The sequence below is a fragment of the Tenrec ecaudatus genome, chromosome 6 (assembly GCF_050624435.1).
Source record: "Tenrec ecaudatus isolate mTenEca1 chromosome 6, mTenEca1.hap1, whole genome shotgun sequence".
NCBI lineage: Eukaryota > Metazoa > Chordata > Mammalia > Afrosoricida > Tenrecidae > Tenrec > Tenrec ecaudatus.
Window position 1 is genome coordinate 17,291,889 of NC_134535.1, and position 23,662 is coordinate 17,315,550.

The window sequence follows — 23,662 nt, forward strand, 5'->3', positions numbered from 1 at the left end:
CCCAGAGCACTCATTTGAATCAACATAGCACCTCCGAGAAGTCGCTCAAATGCTCTAAGCCTTAGGGGTCACCATCTGACAAATGAGGACATTGACGCCTTTGCCCCAGAGCCACAGAGCCTCCCAGATGATTGGTGTTGATTTGTCACGAAAGGTGGGCTTGTCGCCAGGAACATTGGCATGCAGTTTTATTTTTTCCATAAATGGCATGGCCTAACCAATCTGACAACCCCAACCCTAAGCCCACGGCCATCAAGGTGGTTCTGACTCGTGGAACTCCTGTAGAGCAGCGGTTCTCAACCTGTGGGTCACGACCCCTTTGGGGGTCGAATGACACAAAATTTTCTTGGCTCTTATCCTTTCAGAAGTCGATCACCAGGCTTCTCAAGTGAGTGGCCTCGAACTCCCAACCTTTAGGTAGGTAATCCAGAGCAAACTGCAGCGGCCTGAGTTCACTGTTGTTCTTAGGTATCATGGAAGTGGCCCCAACTCAGAGTAACCCCTTGCACTACGGCAGGAAACCCCGCCCATCCTCGCAATTGTTCTTCAGGTTGATTTCACTGTTGCAGCCACTGTGTCCATCCAGGTCACGAAGGGCCTTCCTCTCCATTGCTGCCCCTCGACTTCACCAGACATGATGTCCTTCTCCAGGGACTGGTCGCTCCTGACAGCACGTCCACAGGATGTGAGGCCAAGTCTCGCCGTCCTTGCCTCTAAGGAGCATTCTCTGGCTGTACTTCTTCCGGGACAGATGAAGTTGTTCTTTTGGCAGTCCGTGGTACTTTCGGTACATTTCACCTGCATCAGCATTCAAAGGCGGCCATTCTCCTTCCATCTTTCCCTTCTTCACTGTCTGCCTTCCGCTTGTATGAGGCACAGGCATCCGCTGTGACCGGAGTGGAGTAGACGTAAAAGCTGAAACTCTGTCTTAGCATTTCTCTCTCTGTTCAGCAACCCAGTCCCTGGAGCACACGCAAGAAGCCCCGAGACTCCGCAGAACACAATGAGATAACCTGGGGTCCTCTTCACCCATCTGCCTGCTCAGGTGTCCGTCTGTGGCAGCCGTAGCCATGGCCGGCTCCTGCTGGAGTCCTCTGAAGGTTGGATAACTCACCACCTCCCAGTGCAATTCACACTACTGTTGGAAAGTTCCAGATGCGAACCGCTCCTTCCCTGTGCTAAGTAAGGTCTACCCTTCTCTCCTCAAAGGAAGCCATTCGTCTGCTGCAGATGCGAAGAAGGACATTCAGAAAACAAACTCACCACCAGTGAGTCAATTCTGACTCCTGACAACCCGGTGGGCCAGAGCGGAGCTGCCGCTGTGGGCTTCCTCGGCTGTAATGATCCTGGAGCAGAGAGTGGCTTCTTTCTCCCAGGGAGCAGCGGGTGGATTCAAACTGCTGACCTTCCTTCAACAAAGACACTCATGTTTCCAAGCAGAGGGTTACATGCTCCTCTTGCGTTTGTCGAGAGAAGCCTTCTTACCCAAAGTGCCTTGGGTAACAATGAAGGGGGTTTTCCATACAAAGGAGGCTTACCTTCTTAAAGGCAAAATCATTCAAAGATATATGTGTTCACCGATCTGGCCGGGCCTCATAATAAAGTGCAGCTCCTCCCTCTGGTAACCAGAGTCTGTTAAACTCAGTGTATCGTTTTTGATGGTGAAGGCTGTACTGGGTGTCCTGGAGGGGGTGGGAATGGGCCAGAGGAGCGAAGCCGCTGGGCATCCTGGCAGGAAAAGGCCCTGCTCTATTAGCTGCTTAGTCCGCACTTTGCTTTCTGACAGCTGTCACTGTCAGTTCATCAGCTTCACAACAACCCTTTCTGGGCTCTCCTCCCTGTTCATCCTTCCCCTGGCTGCCCGCTAAAGACCGATGACATTTAAGACAGAAAGACGGATGGTAAATGAGTTAGCGATTATCATGTAATGAGTTAAAATGTACAGCACTTCAAACATCCAGAAAATGTAAAACAAGAAAGAAAACAAAAATGAGGGGGATGACTGGTTAGTGATGAGTTTTAGCATTAATAGTGTAGGGCGACCATCAGTGTCTACACGTTGACAACTTTTATCGCTTTATTACCCTCGTCCACAGCAGACATCACTAATCGATGGCCACACTCTTTGCACCTGGCACATCTCCAAGCTCCTCCCTAAGACAGTACTTTAGATAACCATTAATGCCCCAGGGAAGCTGACAACCATCCGTAGTCTAAGTCTTCTAGCACTCTCCTTCCTTCTGCATTAGCTCAGTGCTTTGTCTGTTCCAAGACCACGCTCTGCTCTCTTCTAGCTCCTGGGAATTGGAAGTACCCAGTAGAGGAAAAGAAATACAACTTTCATCTACAGCATAACCATGGGAGGTAGACATTATGAGTCACATGTCACAGATAAAGGGAACCAAAGTGCCTAAAGGATGAATTACTTGCTCTGAGTCACCCAACTCCTAAATGGGTCAAGAGTAAAACCAGAGCCTTCCAGCCCTAAAGCAGCAGCCCCCAGGGTCATGCTTCCTACGTGGAAGTAACTGCGCATTTGGAATGAACATCATAATCATGACTTAGCAATTCACTCAGCTATTTGACTTCGATCGTCTCTCTCTTAACCATGCAAGGTAGTTACTGGGGTGGTTCAGTGGTGTTGAGCCTGCCCCCAAGTCGTGGAGACACCCAATCGCAATGGAATAAAACATTGCCTGGGTCTGTGCTCTCCCTTTGGTTCCATTGCAGACCAGGCTGCCGTGGTCCAGAGGGCTTTCGTTTGCCTTTCAGAGTGGGATTGCTAGGCTTTCCCGTGCTGTCCTTCTCAGTCCGGAAGCTCCACGAAACCTGTTCAGCATCATAGCAACTCACGAGCCTCCACGGACAGATGGGCCATGGCTGCACATGAGATGCCCTGGCCAGGAATTGAACCCGAACCTTGTACCTGGACGGCAAGCATTCTTACCACAAAGCCACCACTGCTGCCTAAGCTAGATCTTAGTATCTCCACTTTAGAGAAGAGGAAAGAGTGACGCACGGACGCACAGTCATGCAACAGATGAGTGGCAGCGAGGTTGCTGGTCTTAAGCCCCTGATTTAGCTCAGTGATCTTCTACAATTATTTAAAGCACTTCCCTTTCTGAAATTGGTATACTTGGACCCTCCCCTTTAAGTCTCTGCCCTCGCCGTTAGCTTCCACACACACAGGGCTTTAACAATCAGGTATTTGTTTTCTTACAGTTTAGGAAGCTGGCCGTCAGGGCGGCAGCTCTAAGAGATGATTTGTTCACTCATCAGCTCATCGTTTAGGAGGGAAATTCTTGTCTCCTTCAGACATCTGTGGGCCCACCATCCCCTGGAGACCTCCGTGCATCTTGGCATCAATTTTCCACTGGATTTAGGAGGTTCTCAGCACAGGGACCCTGGGTTCAAATAGTGCTCCCAGCTCCTGATCTCCTCTAGCTTTTGAAATTCTTTTTCTATCTAGATTGACTGAAACGAGATTGACTGAAGACACAATCTAATCCTGTAGTTTCTGTCCTGCCTTGTCCACGCCACTGCCTCAAAACCTGCCTCAACATCACAGAGATGAGGGGTTACAACAGAGGATAATTGCATCAGGTCACAGCAATGGCAGATGATTACATAATACTGAGACTACTGCCCAGGTTAAGTTGACACATAATTTGGAGGGGACACAGTTCTCTAGGGTCCTTGCCTTTCATTGTCTCCCTAGCACCTGTCCCCCATGGATATATTTAATTTATTGATTATGTCTTCCCCCGCTCCTACCCCCACTAGAATTTAACTCTCTGACTGAAGGGATTTTTACGTGCTTCATGCATATATGATTGCCTGGCACTGTCCTGAGTTCAATAAATTTTGTTGAACACGTGAACTCTTAACAAGCCCTTTCTTTGAAGCATGTATGATGTGCCAGAAAGATCCTGGTACTTGGAACTAAAAACCTGGCCCAAGAGCTAGATCCATGACTCTCAACATAACTCGCCCCTCCCGCAAGCCTGTATTTCTTCACCTATGAAATGCCCAGTAAATCAGTCCACCCTAGGCCATTAGGAAATCCTCCCAGGGGGAGGCGAATGGTTAATACTCTTGGCAACTCACTCGAGAGTTTTATAAGTTCAAGTGTATCCAGAGATAGCTTGGAGGAAACCTCTCAGTTTACATCCCAAACCTCAGCCATTAAAAATGCGGTGCAGCCCGGCTCTGGGGGCACCAGGCGTTGGAACCGATCGGGTGGCACCTGTTTGCACCAGGTAGGCCATTTGCCAGGATGATGGGGTCAAAGTGTGCAGAGAGCCATGCAGCTGTGGGAAGTTATTGCAGAGTGCCAACCAGAACTGGACTGGGCACCTTCCCCCTTCCAATGTCTCCGAGAGCCCTCCTCCTCTCTGAAGGCGAGGTCTTCCAAGTTGAGGTTCCTTGTGCCCTGAGAGCCCTGGGTTGCCTGCAGGCCATGCTCCCTGATGCTGAGCCCACTAAGCAGGGATGACAACGGCGTCACCGTGGCTCAATGAGAAGTTAAAAATAAGACACATATAAACAGATTCTAGAGCCTCTTCAGGGCGCTGCTCTGCGCGGCAGTGCCAACTAACAGATGGCTCTGTGGAAACAGCTGTACCTCTGAGAAGCCCCAGAGAAAAAGCCAGGATTCATTAATACTCTTGCGGGTGAGCTGCGTGCTACTCAGTCTCCCAGCACATGGTGGGCCATGGAGCCCAGGGTGGGCGGGGCCTAGAGCCTTTGGAGGGCAGGCTTCCCTGGGGCAGCCGTGTGATGCTCCAGAGGCCTTCTGGGTCACAGGTGTGGCCCAAGAGGCCAGGGGAGGGGATGAAGAGAGAGAAGCAAGGGCATTGGTACTCTGTGAGGGCAGAGATGGATCCAGCTGGGCCACACATGTACCCTTCTGCTCTGCCTACTCTTTCGGTTCAATCTCAACCTCTGGGCATCCTGTGCCTAAACCTGCCAGGCCAGTCTATGCTGGGCCATGTTGTGCCTCTGTAGCCACTGCCTCCCTCCTGACCTGGTTCGATCTCCTTTGACTAGGCGCAGAGCTCCTGCGCTGGTGCTGTTAGGTCAAAGCCTCTCTTGGAGGGAAGCGGCCTAAAATCCTAGCACCACTAGCTGTCGGATCGCGGGTAGTTTACTGAAGCTTCTGTGGCTCTGTTTTCTCATCTGGAAAATGGGCACAGTGATTGCCTCCCCACCTCCCGGTAGATCCAGGTATATGAGGACTGAATAAGCCCCGAGAGCGCAGAAGCTTAGGGCAGCATAGCACGTGGTCCCAAAGCCAGACCCACTGCTGTTGATTCCCACTTATAACGACCTTCCAGGACGGTCCAGGACCAGCCCATAGAGTTTCCAAGGCTGTAATCTTTATGGAAGTTGACATCCTCCTTCTCCTGTCGAGTGGCTGGTGGGCTCAAACCACTGACCCTCAGTGACCAGCCAGGCACTTAAATCCCTGTGCCACCAAAGCTCTTTAGCACATAGCCCCCACCAAACCCACTACTGTTGAGTCAATTCCAACCCATGGTGACCTTAAGGACGACACAGAATGATTCCCTTTGGTTTTCCAGGACTTTAAATCTGTATAGGAACAGACAGCCTCATCTTGTTCCCAAAGAGTCACTGATGGCTTTGAACCATTGATCTTGTGGTCAGGAGCTCAATGTGTAACCCACTACTCCACCAGAGCCCCTGAGGACCTAGCCTCTGACACTCAACTTCAGTTCTGTTTGCACTGTGATCTCAGGGAAGAAGTCCCGGAGGTGTAGTGGGCTACATGTTGGGCTGCTAACTGCAAGGTCAGTGGTTTGAAACCACTGGCTACTTGGAGGGAGAAAGATGAGACAGTGTTCTTCCATCAAGATTTAGAGCTTCAGAACCCAACATGACAGTTCTCCTCTGGCCTAGAGAGTCACTATGGTCGGATGACAGTGAGGGGATGAAGGTGGCCGAGAACTGCAGTTGCTGACTGGCTGTGACATCAACTCTTTTTTTTTTTTAACAGCCTTACATCATTTATTGTTAAACTTGATTAGGAAGCAAAAAACCAAGGAATAAACCAGATTATTTGCCAATAGAAGTTCAAGTCATCAAATGGGGACAAAATTTGAGCCTGGGAAAATGCGGCCATGCGTGCCACCCTTCAGGGGGCTCCTTACAGCCCCAGCTTGGTTCTTCTCCAATGTCTTCTCTTGGAGTTGTACCTGATTTTATTACCGGTTTTCATTCGAATCCATTGGGGAATGGGCCGATTCTGCTTCTGTTTCTTGGCCAGGAATCTCTTGATCCTGAAAGTCTTATGAGACAACATGGTGAAGTCAGAGCACCACCACACTCGGGGTGGCAGAGAAACAGAGAGAGGGAGGAGAGGGGACATCAACTCTTTAAATGCATAAACCGGGGGTCCCGTCTCCATTCTCATACAGGACTTGGCCTTTTCATTGTACACAAGGGCAGTGTCAGCCCAGGACGGGGCAGTGTTTCATTCCGTTATCCTGAAAGTTACCTTGAGCCTGAGCCAGTTCACTGGCAACTCACAACTCTGCCGTGCAGTGTGCAGGGGGTGTGTTGGTGCTGGGAAGCAGGAGACTGGGACTTTTTCTTCTCTCTCCTCTGAGCTCAGGTCAGGGCTGAGCTGACCAGAACCCATTCCTCTCCTCGCCTTCGAAAGAATTACCCAGGGTTTGGTCTCCTTCATCAGAGCTGCCTTTGCTTCCTGGGATGTTGTTGATTAATAGACACAGTGGGAAAACTGTGAGCTAGTGACCATTCCCTACCTGTGTGTGTGGTGTAATTATAACCTGGCAGATTTAATAAAAGTGCACTGCTTCATGGCAAAGAGCCCTGATGGAGTTGTGGTGACATGATGGGCTGCTAACTGCAGGGTCAGCGGTTTGAAACCACCAGCTGCTATGTGGGAGAAAGATGGGGCTTTCTACTCCCATAAAGAGGTAGTCTGGGAAACTCCAGGGGCCGTTCTGCCCTGTACTGCAGGGTCGTTGTGAGACTGAGAGCTTCATGGGGCTGAGGCTCCAGGAGACAAGGGCAAGAGTCCCGGGTCCTTGGAGCACACCTGCGGGGTCCCACATCCTCAACGGGCAGCAGAGGGTGCTCTGAGCAGCCAGGCCTCTCTCCTGCAGGTGTGAGGGAGGAGCAAATGAAATATGGATACAAAGTCCTCTCACACAGAAACATGAAGGGCACCACGCTTGAATCTTAACCTCCTCATCAGATGTGTGCAGTCACGGAGCCAAGGCAGCAGGCAGGGGAGGAACCAGAGCCCTTCCAAACCCAGACCCCACTCCCTGCCGTGAAATCGACTCCCGACGTGCAGCATCACAGGGGAGAACTGGCTGCGAGGTCCAAGGCCAACGCTCTGGGTGGGAGCAGAAAGCCTCCACTTTCTCCCACGGAGCTGCCTGCGGTTAGCTGCCTAAACCCGCAGCACCTACCAGGGCGCCTTGATGGGTTAGTGGGGAGCCAGTCTCAAATCTGTGGGGAGCAGGTCATAAGGTTGGGGTGTTGTGTTGACCTCTCGACCTTGTAGCTGGTGTCTGCCTGTTTGAAAGTCTCCAGGATGATGTCCCTTGAACTTGTGACTTCACACCTAGCTGCAGACTCTTGTGGCTAGGATAAGAGAGACAGGGAGAGGGAACCAGAGAGAGGGAAGGATGGGAGGGTGGAGAGAGAGATGTAAACCCACAGAGATGGGGAGAGGAAGGACCAGCCTCAGAGAGGGAGGGAGGATGAGATAGAGCCACGAGGGAGAGAGGGCGGGGGAGAGAGAAGCGCGGCCACGAGGATGGCAGGGTGCAGGTTTTAGGACCGGGTCACCTTGTGGGGATGGCATTCCTGCAGTTTCACAGTCCAGACTCTCCCTGCGCCTTGAGACAAATGACTCGCTCAAGGTCATCCAGAGAGCTAGTGTGGGAGAGGCCCGGCCTCCATTTCCAATCGCCCCCATCATCTCCCTCTGGGGCTCTGTTCACTGGAGACAGAAATCCCCGAGCACAGACGCTCGCAGTCTCCCAGCCTCTCTGACCAGCAGCCGTGACCATCCGTCATCGCTGGCAGCGCAGGGGTCAGCCCAGGTCACTGTCCTCTAGGATGCAAAGCAATGAATGGAAACTGCTCGGAGGCCTGTTTCCCTTGGAGCCCAAATCTCCCGGTGCCTCAGCTGGCTGCCCAAAGAAGCAATTTAGCAAATGTGTTTTATCTCCGGAAAAATCCATCTTTCGTTTCTGTGACTGACTTGTCAGGAGCCCTCTGCTCCCCCAGTGGCCGGGAGTGCAGTGTGGTAGCCTTCGGACCTGTTCGAGAAGCCCTCGCCCTTGGAGCCAGGGCCTCCCTGGAGAAATTCCTCAGACCCCAGGTGGGATGGAAGGATGCTGGTTGGTTGGTTGGTTGGTTGGTTGGTTGGTTGGTTGGTTGGTTGGTGATGCTGAAGCTGAGAACCCTCGCCCCGTCCCCTGCCCCATGAGTTAGCATCCAGCACACAGTCAACAAATCAGCACACCAAGATGGGAATTGGAGAAGGCTCATAATGTAAGCGGAATGACATCGCTCAGATTTACGTAGCACTTTACAGTTTACAAAAGCGCTTGCGTGCAGTAGCTGATTCAAGGAGAATTGCAGAGGGATTAGTTAACTACAGGAAAGTATAAGGCAGCAAAGATGATTCACCCTGCAAATCCACCACTCAGAGGAGCCATCCTCAGCATGGTAACGGGCCGCCTTCAATCCGTCCTCTGTCGGGGGCTGCTGTCTGGGGATGTATTGGGTATAGATTGTTATGTTCATGGAACATTGTATCCTTAACCATTTTATTGGCTCCTCTCACATCCATCCCCGGGTGGGGGAAGGGGAGGTGGTAGTGAATGAGAGGAGCGAAGTAACTGTATGCTGAAGATGTCCCTGGCTTGAATCCACACATTTCTCAGTGCAGACGCTGCTCCGTGCCGGCCAAATGAAGCTCTTGTCTTATACCAAATGGTGCTGAGCCTCGGTTTCCAAAGCTAATGCCCCACACCAGAGGATCGCTGGGAGATTTACCTCGGTGAGACATCAGATCAGAACCTCTCACTCAGCCCCTGACTCTGAGTCGATGCTTAGTTCATAGGAGCTGAATGGACGGACAGACTACCCCCCGATGGTGGTGTTGCTGTAAGGTGCCGTCGGCCTGTTCCTACTCAGGGTAGTCCTGTGTGCAACAGAGTGAAACCCCGCCCGGTCCTGCCCCGTCCTGACATTTGTTGGTATGTTTGAGCCCCTTGTGGCCGCCACTGTGTCAAACCATCTCCCTGAAGGCCTTCTTCCTTTTCACGGTCTCTGCTTTCCCAAGCATGCTGTCCTTCTCCAGGGACTGGGCTCTCCTGACATGTCCAGAGTATGTGAGGTGCAGTCTCCCATCCTTGCCTCTAAGGAGCCTTCTGGCTGTACTTCTTTCGAGGCAGATTCTCTTGTTCTTCTGGCAGTTGAGGGGACTCTTCATGGGAATTATGGCCAAGAATATGGACCGCACCCTCAATAGCATCTGAGGAAGATGACGTGGGTACTACGTCTGACCACCTCTGGACACCCAAGGGGGAAGACGACTCGAACTCCACACCAGCATAAGGCTGATGGCCACAAGACAGAGGCCAGACCTGCCTCCACCCTCCATCCTTCTTTATCCTAGTCTGACATTACCCATCCCTGCCAAGGCGCCCTACTTCTTGGCTGGGTTCAATGGCCATACAGAACTCAGACAGTGCCCCTGATTATGGGAGCAGGGTTATTAGGGAAGCTGACAGGTTACCACAGGTCAAGACCAGACAACTGCAGGGCGCAGTCCTGTGTCGGCAGCAATGTCTTTTTTGAGCCCTGCTGGTCAGTATGGCCCTCAGTCCCTTAACCACAAAGTCCCTTGGCTTCTGCCCACTTCAGGCAAGTATTACAACGTTCCCGTAGTGCTGATAAACGCTCAAAGGATACCCCGCTCAACAAGCCAGACTCCTGGCAAAGGGAATCAACGTCCTTTGCTCCATGAGCTGGTGTGTGGTCTCATGGTCTCAGTGCTGCTCCTCTGCTCTGTCTCGTGGTCTCCGCGCTGCAGCCTCTGGTGCCTCTGATTTCTCCACCACTTCAGGTAGGGATTTAGCACTTGCTCAGCTGGAGGCTCTTCTTTCTAATGGTCAAGGTATTTCCTGTGTTCCTACTTCTGAGATGGCTCATTTTTATACCTGGCCGAGTAGCAAACCTGTCCAGTCCCCAAGTTAGAGACCTCCACACCTGATTTGCCTGCGCTTGGATAGTTGAGCCACACCAAGCAATTTCACTGCACCCACCATCTGATTGGCCAAGAGTTAAAGTGGACAAAGTCTGCTGGCACCACCGCTGTTATGTTTTCTACAGTATAAAGTGCTCCCAAGACCTGATGGCTACAGGTAAGTTTGGAATGTGAATGACACGCATTGTTGGTACGATGAACTTCGTAGAGGCTGCTTTCCTCCCTGGACCACTGGTAGACCCTTCTTACTGGGGCAGGCCATGCTTGGGTTGTTCAGAAAGCATTCTTCAGTGGCCATGCCGACCCCAAGTGCACTCAGTTGAGGCTCGTTGAGCCTATAGGATGCTCTGCCTCGATAGGCTTGGTTCAGGGGATTCAAAGATGAACAGGATACAGCCCTGCCTTTAAGAGCCCACGGTATGGATGCTTGCTAGAAGATGGCTCCTGGAGGCATTGACGTGTCTTTGTGATCTACTGCTATTCCAACAGAAATTCCATACATGGGAGACTTACATAACAGGAATCTATTTTCTTGAAGTTCAGGAGGAGCTAACCAAATGCAGGGTACCAGGATCGGGGACTGCTCTGTCTGGGGGCTCCAGAGGAAACTCCTTATGTCCTTTAGCTTCTGTTGCCCCTGTGTTGATCCGCCACTCCTGGGCAATGTCCAAAGGCCATCTGTCTCCTCCCCGACCCCGTTCCTGCTGGCTTGTCTCCTCACCTGTGCTGCTTCCTCTCATGTCGCTCAGAAGTGATAGCATTTGGGACACTGCTGTGACCTCATTCACGTAGCAAAACCCCTCTTCCCGAATAGGCTTACACCCTCAGGGACAGGCAACAGGACTCCAACACGGATTTGGGTGTTGGGGGAAGGCGCACCGTTCACTTCATAACAACTGGGAATGCCATGTTTCCCTGACTCATTCTCGAGATGGCGATGTGTGAGGGTGGGGTGAGTGCTGGGGAGAGATGAGAGCCCCCTGCCTGCCCCCCACCCCGACCCACACACGGGTTTCTCCTGTTCTTGACGTTGACTTGTCTTTCACGTGATGAAGAGAAACTTCTTATTGAAGCCTCCTCCGAGAAAGACCTTTGCTCTCCACACACACACTGCCCCCCACACTCATCCTCTCACACACAGATGCCTATACACACACACACCCCTCCTCAAGCACTCTCCTCTCATTGTGGAACTGGAAGCCACGCCCTCTGTCACATGCTAAACAAAACCAAATCCCTGCTTTTGCCATGCATGTTTGTTCTCTGACCTGGTCTTGGTGACCTTGAGCTGCTGGAACATCAAGGCCACATATGAGCAGCTTTCCCAAACAGAAGTTTGTTGTTTTACTGTCTGAAGGCTGAACATCCAAGCCCCCCGGGCCTCTGCATTATTGGCCCTCCCTCGTCAACAGCCTCAGCGTTTCTTGCAATTCCTTGGATCTTAGACAGTCCTCACTTGACACCTACCCAGAAGTGATTAGATGTAGGACCCATCCTTCTGGTATGATCTAATGAACATAACAGAGAAAACTCTATGTGCAAAAAGAATCACACGTACAAGAATCATGCCTACAATACATGGATTTTGGGGGGCTGAGTGATAATGTTCTCTAATATAAAATCACAACGATGTCTTTGAGGTAGACCAGAGACATATATAAACCATAGATGCATGAATGGATTTGGAGCTTGTTCTTAATTCTAGCTCCAATCTAAGAACGATTAGTTCTTCTGACATGGCTCTGCTTGATGCTCACCCTCATGAAGAGTTCACTGAAGATACAGGTGCTATAGCAAAGTGTACTGAAGAAACTAGATGGTGCCCACTTGTCATAAAGAGTCATGTCTGGTGTCTGAAAGGCTTGTTTTCAAACAAGCAGCCCTCTAAGTTGTGATGGTGCTAAGTGAGGCATCAAATAAGTCCACAGGAAAGAAGCGCACCAGCCTGCGTGATCCAAGGATTGTAAATAATGTAATCCAAATCTACAGGAGGGAATGGCATCAGAGGTTAGACTGTGAACACCTGGTGTGAGGAAGGCACACCATGGATGACAGTAGAAACCCCAAATCTAGTTGCAGCATCCACACGTGGATTAAACCTCCATGGAATCCCCTCCAGTCGTAGTTCAGGGATGTGAGTAATCCGTTCTCGGACAGAGACCATTGCAAAGTTGATTATGGCCAACCGAGTTAAGCCAAAATGTACTATCTTTTCATTTGCTCTCCCATTTGACTCATTTGAAAGCTGTTTCAGTTTTTTAAAAAATGCTTTTAAGTGGAGGAGTGGCAGGACATACATGGATTAAGCCCCAGGCGAATCCCCTCTGACCGCGGGCCAGGGAGTGGAAAGGGAATGAGGGCAGATGCAGTCAGGTTAACATTTAGCAGCCTGGCATGTGATCGCCCTTATGACACATCGAGATTCGGTCTAGCTTTTAATACTTCTGCTTTCTTTTCCATTGAGGTTTTTATTTGGTTTACTTTTTAATTCTTGTTTAGTTAGTGTGTTTAATGTTTTTCTATATCTGAAATCCAGGACAGGTAAGTCGATAGAGACAGTAACTGGATTCATGGCTCTTTGCAGGTATGGCAGGGCTGTGCAGGGAAAGGGGGTGCTGATAAGAATGAGTGCAAGAAGGTGGTGATGATTGTTCAGCTCTTCTTCATGTGATTAGACTTTTGATTCCATATTTGAATTATATGCCAATAAAACTGTTGGGGGGGAAACTGTGGCTTAGACAGCACTATGAGGTAGTTCGACTTTGTAAACCATGGGGTCACTCTGAATAAGCACCCATCACAATAACATCAGGACCGTTACCTCAAAACCCACCAACCCTCAGAGGCCTACAGCAAGCAATGGCTACCGAGACACTCAGAGTTTAAATCCTGCGTGTGACTGCAAGCATCTGGCTTCTGGCTGGTACAGTGCAGGGGCAAGGGGAGGGGGGCTCAGCCCACCCCAGCAGCCCAGTCTAGGAATCTTCTTATGGTACTGGTAGAGGGTCAAGAAATGTAGCAATCTACTCAAGGCCAAGCCTTCAGAGGGACATGACATTACTTCCCTGGCATTCTATTCGTCGAAACAAACCATACGGCAGCCCAGATTCCAGGGACAGGGAGGCAGACTGCCTCTTCAATAAGGGTGACTGCAAAACTGTATTGCTTGGGATAAGGATATGGGGATTGGTGAAGAACTGGGGCAAAGAATACAATTGTGTCTACTACTCAGGGATTGAGAAACTGAGCCAGAGTTTAATCCAGCGGTTCTCAACCTGTGGGTTGAGACCCCTTTGGGGGTCAAAGGACCCTTTCACAGGGGTTGCCTGATTCATAACAGTAGCAAAATGACAGTGATGAAGTAGCAACGAAAATAATTATCTGGTTGGAGATCACCACAACATGAGGAACTGTATCAAACGTTAACGGCATTAGGAAGGTTGAGAACCACTGCGATTGAGGCGAAGGTCTGAATGGATGTGCAGTTACACAGAAGCAAGGTCACGTGGGGGTTTTGTGGTTGTTGTTGTTTTTCTTGTTGATTATTGCACTCTTGGTTTGGAGATTTTTAAACACAGAAATGCCTTCTTGAGAAAATGCCCTCCTGCTTTCTGCCAGGTATGCATCTCCAGCCACGTAAGTGGTGATCTCTTTCCAGCACGATGGCATGACTGGATGGGCAAGGCTGATGGAACCCAAAGAGTATTGGGAACACCTGTGTGACGTTGAGTGACTCATCTGTGATAATTGTGCCATTGCATGGCGTCCCTCTTCCCAGTCAGAGTTTGAGTGAACTTCAACCCGAGCAGCTCATCTTCCAACCGTCTATCTGACAGTGCTCCGAAGTCATCCCTCCCTATCGTTGTCACTGGCCAATTCAGTTACTTTAATTTCTTTGAAGTAGATCACCAAGTCTTTCTTCCTAGTCTTAGTTTGGACTCACTACTGAAACCTGCCCACCTCTGCTGGCATTTGAAATACCAGAAGTACAGTTTCCAACATCACAGCCACGGAAAAGTCATCACAGTCTGCCTAGGAGGGAAGTTGAGAATACTGAAATATAATGTACACGGAATGAGTCCTCCACCCAGTCTAAGAGCATGCCACGGTGCATACAGCATGTTAAAAACAAACTCACTGCTGTCGATCAAGTCAATTCCAACTCGTAGGGACGCTGTAGGACAGGGCAGAACTGCCCTTAGGGGTTTCCAAGGCCGTAACTCTTTGTGCGAGCAGAAAGCCATGCCTTTCTCCCACAGAGCAGGTCATGGTTTTAAACTGCTCATCGTGTGGTGAACAGCCCAGCACATAAGGGCTCCCCTTGCCCCCAAATCATGAAATGAAACATTCCTATCCTTGGTGGCCTAATGAGTTCCATATTGGCCTGCTAACGGCAAGGTCAGAAGTTCAAAACAACCGGCCATTTCCTTGGATGAAAGATGAGGCTTTCTCCTCCAATACAGATCTGTAGGCTGGGAAACCCACAGGGGCAGTTCTGCACTCCCCTGTGAGGGTGCCATAAGACAGAATCAACCCGAAGGCGGTGAGTTGGCTTGGTTTTGTTTTCTCATCCCAGAAGGTTCTCTCCCTGTCTGTTAACGGTCCCATCCCACCCACAGGCCTGCTCTCTGTCTGCACAGGCTCCTTTGTCACCAAGTCACTTCACTTCTTCAGGCTCAGTGCCTTCATCTGTAAGACAGGGTGTCAGAGGGCCTTGCCTTGTTAGAGGGGGGTTTGGCCCTGAGACGGGGATCCAGTAGTTTCCGATTGACAGGTTAGTCCCATCTGTTTCCTCTTTGGGGTGGAGAGGCTTCTACAAACAGGCTAAGGACATGAGGTGGGCAGAGTTAGAATTTAGCAGGGTGCTGCCCGGCGCACTACTTAAATTTAGATGACGTGAAAGGAGAACGGGGCATTTTTGTGTAGGTGTTGGTTTTGCTGTTCTTCAGGGGTGGTCTTGCATGCAACCCCCAGGGGGTGGCTAGGCTGTAATCTGAATGGGAGCCATCCACGGCGTCTGTTCGCCCACGAAACTGCCTGCTGGTGGGTCTGAAATGCCAGCCTTTCTGTGAGCAGCTGCAGGCGCCCTCACCAGGGCCGGGCTTGCAGACCGAAACCTGTAACTTGAGGCAGAGAGATGTGCGTGGTCCACAGAGGTGGTGCCCCACCCGGTGATGGCTCCTCCCATGCACACACCCCTCCCTGCCCCTGACGGGTCCTCCTGTGTGATGGAGTTGCTTGTCCATGTTGCCTGGGAAAGCACTTTTTCTTGGTCGTAATGAGGGTTGGTCAGCAAAGCCTCTGCCACTGTTTTCAGCGACCCGGGGCTCGCTTCTCAGGTGATGGGCACCGTGCCCTCCCTCACTGCCACGTGAAGTCTGTATTTCGATGTGCAATGAACAGCGTGACCATCTCCTTCTACCTTGGTCACCCAGAGACGGTGTGCCAGTCATTGATGAGCTCCATGGTGGCCAGGGCCCTGTGGATGGGCCCCTTGCACGCCTCGCGCTCATCTCCCCGTTCTCATGGACTCTCTCTCTTTCAGCTCCAGAAGCAGCTCTCGGAGCTGGACGAGGATGACCTGTGCTACGAGTTCCGTCGGGAGCGGTTCACCGTCCACCGGACCCACCTGTACTTCCTGCACTACGAGGATGAGCCCGCGGCCGACAACACGGACGTGACGCTGGTCGCCCAGCTCTCCATGGACAGGTCAGGCAGCGGGGGCCCCTCCCCACTGCTCTCATGGGATGCAAGAGGACCAGCCTCTCAGGCCGGGACTATCGATGGGAGCCGGGGTGTAGTGTAGGGAAACAGGCCGCCGCAAACCTCAGCCACCACGAGAAATGACTGCCTGCAGTTTCTGTGTCAGCGTTGTGAGGTGCCACGGAATGAGTTCCAGCTCAAAAGTGACCCAGGGCACAGCCGACCACAACCCTGCCCGGTATTCTGTCCTCATTATTGTCGTTTGGTTTGAGCCTGGCACATAATAAGTGCTCAATAAATGCCAGCTATCAGTAGGCGTGGGTCACTGGAGAAGGGACAAATGAAGGAAGGGGCTCTCAGCCATGCAAACTCACTGCTACCGAGCCCATGCCAACTCTTAGCGACCCTATAGGACAGGATAGGACAGCCCCTGTGTGTTTCTGAGACAAAACTCTTGCTAAAAAATTTCTTAATAAATACATCATTTATTGGAGGCTCTTACAGCTCTTATAACAATCTATACATCAATTGTATCAAGCAGTTACATATGTTGCCATCATAATTTCTAAAACATTTTCTTTCTACTTGAGTCTTTGATATCAGCTCCTCATTTTTTTCCCTCCCTCCTCCACGTTCCCACCCTCATGAACCCTTGATTATTTATAAAGTATTATTATTTTCATATTTTATACCGTTGCTGTCTTCCTTCACCCATGTTTCTGTTGTTCATCTCCTTCCCCCAAGGGGGGTTGTACATCCATCGGTTCCTCCTTTCTCCCTTCTCCCCCCACTTTTCCCCCTACCCTCATGCTATTGCTACTTTCAATATTGGTCCTGAGGGATTTATCTGTCCTGGATTCTGTGTGTTGAGAACTCTTATCTATAGCAGTGTACATGCTCTGCTTTATCCAAATTTGTCAGATAGAACTGGAGTCATGGTAATGTGTGTGGGGGTAGGAGGAGGAATCGTTAAAGAACTAGAGGACTGTTGTGTGTTTTGTCGGTACTATACTGCACCATGGCTAGCTCGTCCCTTCTTTGTGAGGGGATGTCCAATTGTCTACAGTGGGTTTGGGGTCTTCTGATGCCTGATGTCTAATCCCGTCAACACCTTGGGATCACATGGGTTGGTGTGCTTCTTCCATGTGGGCTTTGTTGATTCCCTGCTAGATGGCCATCTATTTTCAAGCCTTTAAGACCCAAGATGCTATATCTTATAATAGCCAGGCACCATCAGCCTCCTTCAGCACATTTGCTTATGCACCCATTTTGACTTCAGCCATCATGTTGGAAAGTTGAGCACACAGAGTGCCAGGTTATTAGAACAAAGTGTTCTTGCATTGAGGGAGGACTTGAGTAGAGGCCCAATATCTGTCTGCTACCTAAATACTTAACCTATAAATATATGTACATAGACTTATATCCCTATCGTTATATATATTTACAGATGTACATGCCTATGTTTATACCTCTATAAATGTCTTTTGTCTCCTAGTTCTTTCCTCTATTTCCTTTTACTTTCCTCCTGTCCCTCTGTCATGGTCAATCCTGATTCTTCCCTCTGTACTTCCTCTTAGCTACACTGCACTTGATAGAACCCTACCAGGCATTCTATGCTCTCCTTGCCATCGATTTTAGATCTCTTGTTGTTCCCTTGTTCCTGGGTTTTTTGGCTCCCCACTCCCTTTCCTCCACCTTCTCCTCTCCCCTGTTCCCCTGGCACCATCCATCCCATTGTTTTCTCCTCGGGATTGTTTATCTTGCCTTTCTTATATAGATAGACATTTTTAAAAGGGAAGAAGAAAAATACCCTATGAAGAATTCCAGGTCTGTCAACTGCCCCTTATGAATGTTTTCCAATTGGGTCTCATGCAGTGCCAAGACCTGCTCCCTGAGTCCAAATTCTATTTTCAGAATTCCTCTGGGCCTTTGTTGCTTTGCTCCCCTTGCTGCTCTGTGTGGTGGGGTGGGGGGCGGGTTCCAACCGGGAACAATTCCCACACTGTGTCTCCGGTGCTGTTCCCCTTAGCACCGTGGATCAGTAAGGGGACAGCATGTCTTGAGGTAAGGCGGACCCTGAAGTCCTCTCTGTGCATTGGCTGCTCCGAGCAGGAAAGTTGTCCTCAAAGTTTGGTGGGCCAGGATGTTTCTCTCTCTCTCTCTCTCTCTCTCTCTCTCTCTCTCTCTCTCTCTCCTGCAACTCGTTATGGGAGTAGAAAGCCCCATATTTTTAGTAAGGAGCAGCCAGTGGTTTTAAACTGCTAACCTTGCACCCACTCATGCACCCACTATACCACATAAAAGCAGTCCATGCTGTGCTACGTTTGGGACCCTCCCACATTATGTTTGGAATTTGGGCAAGTTACGTCCTCCATTTCACCTGGAATCTGAGAGTGGGAATGAAAATAGCAGCCTTCCCAGGTCACTGGAAAGATCCAATGAGACAATACCTACCAGTAGTTAGCACTGGTAGACTTTCAAACGTGACCGCTACTGGCTCAGGCCATCACCTTGGTGGTGCTCAGTGGACAGTCAGTAGACGCGGGTACCAGCAGCCCGGGCAGCAGGTCTGACCAGCTAGGTCTCTCCTCGGCTGGTGCTCTCAGGCAGTCCCCTCACATCTTTGGGTATCTGTTTTCTCCTCTAAGAAAGGCCAGAGAGTACCTGTCTCTAATAAGGTCGTAGGTGGGGTTTTATGAGAAAGACTTTGTGAAATGCCTTGGCATTTACTTGACATCCAGAACGCCCTCACTAGATACAAATGCCTTAGCTATGGCACCACTGTGCCAGGTAGGTGTTTGGGAAAGATAATTAGGCAAGATGGTAGGAGGGGGCCGTCAGGTAAGCATTAGCCTGTGAGCCACAATGCGGGTGGTTTAGACCCACCATCCACTCTACAGGAGAGGGATGGACCACTGATCCCACAAAGATTTCAGCCTCGGAAATGCTGTAGAGGCTTGCTATGAATTGGCATCAACTCGACAGCAGTGAGTTTGGGTGGCAAAGTGGATAACCAAAGGGTTGTTAGATTGAACTTAACTTGTGTCCCATAGGAGGAAGCTCTGCTTCTGTAAAGATTAAAAGAAACAAAACCAAACTCTTATGTCATCGAGTTGATTCCAACTCATAGCAACCCTATCAGACAGGGTAGAACTTTCCCCTGTGAGTTTCTGAGACTGTAACTCTTTACAGAAGTAGAAAGCCTCGTCTTTCTCCTGCAGAGCTGCTGGTGGTTCTGAACTGCTAACAGTACCAGTTCAACGCATAACCACTACACCACCAGGGCTCTGTTCCTAGAAAACTCATGGGTGGCAGTTCTATTCTCCCACATGGGCTGCTATGAATCCGAAAGGACTTGCAGCCAATGAGATGCTATGAATGTGTGTAGCGGGGAAAGAGGATCCCGGGTTCAAAACCCGAGTGGCACCACTTACTAGTTATATGGGGTTGGGCAAGTTAGCCTTTTTGAGCCTCCGTTTACTTATCTATGAAGTGGTGATAATATTGTCTCATTTACAGATTGATATCTGGTTTCTATACAATAACTCAAAACTCACTGTTATTGAGTGGATACCGTCTCGGCACGGCCTTATAGGACAAGGTAGAATTGGCCCTGTGGGTTTCCAAGACTGTAACTCTTTACTGGAGTAGAAAACCTCGTCTTTCTCCTTTGTATACAATAAGAGACTATATAATGTTCCATAAATGGTAGGTGTGTGTTAAGGCTTGAGCAGTGGGCCCAGAAGATATGTATTGCAGTTCTGGCCCCTATACCTATGGGAGGGGGGCTGTTTGGAATATAGTGTTTCCTTAGCTATGTTAATTAGATGAGCCTAAATCCCCAAATCAGGTGGGTCCTAACCTTCATCGCTTCCGAATTTTAAAAAAGCAGCGTAGACACAGACACACCTGCCGGTGGGCAGGCAGAGGCCAAGGATCACAGGCAGATCCCAGAAGAAGAGGGGCACTCCTGGAAAGAATCAACACAACCAAGATCCCGTTAAGACTTTCTACCTCAGTTGAAGAAAAAAGTAATTTTGGTCCTTCCAGCGCTCGCCTGCGCTCTGTCTGCTGAGGCAGCACTGGATGACTCAGCCCATGTGCCAAAAGAAATTAAACATTAGCTTCCCTCTCTGACAGACTTTTCCACCTCAATACTGGTCATAGAATTTGCTAACTAGAATACAGAAAAAAATGAGGAGGATTTTCTTTCATGGTTTTATTGTTGCAGATATATATATACAACAGCAGTTTCCAATTTCAACATAGAAAAAGAATGTGTACACTTCCTCCTTCGGTACACACGTCCCAAAACACAACAGAGTAAGCAAGCCTCCCCTTCCATTGTCCCCCTGACCTCAGCTGCATGTGACACTGTGGGATCTTTTCTTCCCTCACCGAACCAAGCCTTCAAGTAGCTCCAAACTCACAGTGATCCTGCAGGCAGAGTTGAACTGCCCCTCTGGGTTTCCAAGACTTTAAATATTTACTATTTACGGGAGCAGGCAGCCTCACCTTTCTCCTTCAGAGCAGCTAGTGGATTAGAACCGCCAACGTTGCAGTTGGCAGCTCAGCGCCTAACCAACCGTGCCACCAGTTCTTTTTTCCCTCACAGCCAACATAAATAAAAGTCCCAGCACCACGCACATCAGCTGCCAACCCTAACCACAGAGGCCTCCCTTCAAAGCACACACATCCCCAAACACGGCAGACACACAGGGCCCCTAACACGTTGGGACAAGCATCTCCATCCGGACAGCCCCTCAGAGAACCCAAGTAATTCCACGGCAGCTCGAGAGATGCTTCTCAGAACACAGGGAAACTGATCTAACAGGGTCACCCCAGCCAATGAAGACGGTAGAAATCCCGCCCGCCACTTCTGCTTCATAGTCCACATCCAATTATGATGCAGCTCACTGACTGGTGCCTGCTAGATTGATTTTTAATTTAAGAAACATTCCAAGTGTGTTTGTAAACCTTTGAGTCAAAAGTAGGCTCTACGTGAGTGCCACAAGCAATTAGGGGAAATGGCGCGTGGGCCTCTGGGCCGGCTCCCTCTAGATTTCCGCTCAGAAGGAATGAGCGTTGGCTGGCGCGGTGAGCCGGCAGCTCAGCTGCCCTCGGAGGTGCTCAGCCTCCTGCCCGATGGTGGGGAGAGTGAGGGGTCTGAGCCAGAGGGTCGGCCCAGAGCCTCCTGACATCTGGCCTGGGAAAAACTGGCTTATTTGTTGTTGCACGCGTGTTAAAATATGTAAGAAAACATCTGCTGTTTCAACTCCGCGTACAGGGACATCTCAGTGACATGTCTTACATTCCTGGTTTTGTGCAGCCATGGCCACTGGGTTTCCAAATTGTCACCACCCTTCATAAAACTCAGGGTCCCTGCAGCAATAGCTCTTGTCCTCCCTCCTGGCTGTCCCCGTTTGTTAGGTTGTGACTTGCCGTCGAGTGGGTTCCGACTCATAGTGACCCATGTACAACAGAACGAAACACTATCCAGTCCTGCGCCAGCCCCACGATTGGCATTGTGCGTGAGCCCACTGCTCCAGCCGTCGTGTCCACCCATCTCATTGAGGGACTCCTTTCTCGTTGCCCACCATCATGTTCAACTTTCATTTGGGTTTTCAGTAATTCCTCAGTTGCATTGCCCTTGAGCAGGCCCTACCGGACCTCCTACATCCTTCTCGCCATTGATTTTCGGTCACTTGTTGTTCCCTTGTCCCTGGGCCTGTTCACACCCACAATTACTCTTGGTTACCTTGCCCTTGATCAAGCCCTACCAGGCCTCCTACACCCTCCTTGCTATTGATGTTAGGCGGTCCACCTTTTCCATTCTGCCCATCACTCACCCATTTTCTGGCCAGTGGTCCTCTTCTGTTGGCTGACCACATACAGCTTTTACCCTCAGTTCTTCCTTCCTCCTAGAGTTCTCCTCCCCGGAGTCGCAAGAGGCCAGGTTTCTTATGTAGGTCTCTAGCTCCCTCTCCTCACATCTGCCTTCTTTGAGCAGCCCGCATGGTGGGTCTCGTCTCCTTCCACTTTTCCATTGCCTCTCGAATCCCTTAGACCAGTGTTCTCAACCTTCCTCAGGCCGCGACCCTTTCATACAGTTCCTCATGTGGTGGTGAGCCCCCCACCCCCGCCGCCCCAACCATAAAATTATTGTTGTAGCTACTTCATCACTGTCATTTTGCTACTGTTATGAATCAGGTGACCCCTGTGAAAGGGTCATTTGACCCCCAAAGGGGTCACGACCTACAGGCTGAGAACTGCTGCCTTAGACCCATTAAAAGGTATCTTGGTTTGGCTTGGTTGTTTGCTCCCCCAACAAATGGAAGTTTTAGGAGGACAGGAGCCTTATTTTTTCTGGTGCCTGGTACAGTACACAGCCCACAGTACACACTCCGGAGACCTGAGTAGTACAAGATGACTAGCGTGTTTAATTGCCAACCAGAAGGCTGGTTCGAGTTAACCCAGAGGCTCCTTGAATACAATCTAACCTTCTACTTCTGAAAAAGTCCGTCATTGACAACCCAGTGGAACCTGGTTCTGTTCTGACATTCATGGGGTTATCATGAGTTAAAATCAACTCAACAGCTACTGGTTACTGATAGATATGCAATAAATATTTGTTGAATGAATGCAAATTCAAGCGGCCAAAAACTGAACCCAGGCTGGGAAATTCAGCTATCATATACCAAGAGCCTGCTGTATTTTTAGCTTTATGCCAGACTCTTCGTATAATTACCTGTATTTAGTAATCAAGCCTGGTTATATAGTGTTTTGGCTATCCATTGTTGCTTAACAAATTATCAAACATTAGGACCTTAGAGCAACAATCACTGTGATCAGGAAGACAATAGAAGGTTGGGATTCTAAGCGTTGACATACTAAGGAACCAGATTCCGTGGCTTAGGAGTTCCGCTTCGGCTCCACTGGGCGCTTCTTCTGCAGCTCTCTGCTGGGCTTATTCGAGTATCTGCAGTCCGCTGCTGTCTGCAGCCAGGCAACCCTTCTCTGGGGGTTGTCTGAGACATTGGGGACACCTGGGCCATGTGTCATCATTTAGACAGGTAGGACAGGACTGCTCATGTGGTGGCTGTCACAGAGTTCCAAGAGCAGCTGGTTTGTGGAAGCTGTGTTCCATGATTCAATTTATTGTTTCCGTTTTTTTGTTTTGCTTTTCAGTTTGCAACTTTATTCCATTTCTAGCATTTATTTACCCTTTGTTCTTCCTGATGATGATTTTTTATTTTTTGAGTGTGGTGATCAGAGAAGATGGCTTTTTAGTATTTTGAATTTTTAAAGCATTTATTGAGGCTTGTATTGTGCCGTAAAATATTAACTATGTTGAAAAATGGTCACTGCATGCAGAAGATGTTGCTGTTAAAAGTAGTGTCCTGTGTGTGTGAGATCAAATTGATTCACTCTTATTTAGATCTTCTGTATCTTTGTTTAATTGCTGTCATTGTTTTGTCCAGCATCAAAAGTGAGACCTTCGAATGTCTCTTTTGCCTCCTGTTATTATAGAACTGTCCCTTTTTAAAATTTTTGCTTAGTATGTATTTTGGAATTCTACCATTGGGAGTATAAATAGTTAATTGGTTATGTCCTCTTGGTGGATTGTCTCATAATCAATCATTTTACAGTACCCTTCTTCTTCTCTGGTGATGGAGTTTG

General features: G+C 49.6%; 1 protein-coding gene across 2 annotated transcripts in view; it reads left to right on the forward strand.

Annotated features, from left to right (window-relative positions):
* Positions 1 to 23,662, forward strand: part of LARGE1 (LARGE xylosyl- and glucuronyltransferase 1) — a 646,479-nt gene that overhangs the window by 587,280 nt on the left and 35,537 nt on the right. For both annotated transcript variants that reach the window (XM_075551019.1, XM_075551018.1), the window contains one exon: positions 15,825 to 15,988. In XM_075551019.1, the coding sequence (XP_075407134.1) occupies positions 15,825 to 15,988 (164 nt within the window). The remainder of the gene's footprint in view (positions 1 to 15,824; positions 15,989 to 23,662) is intronic.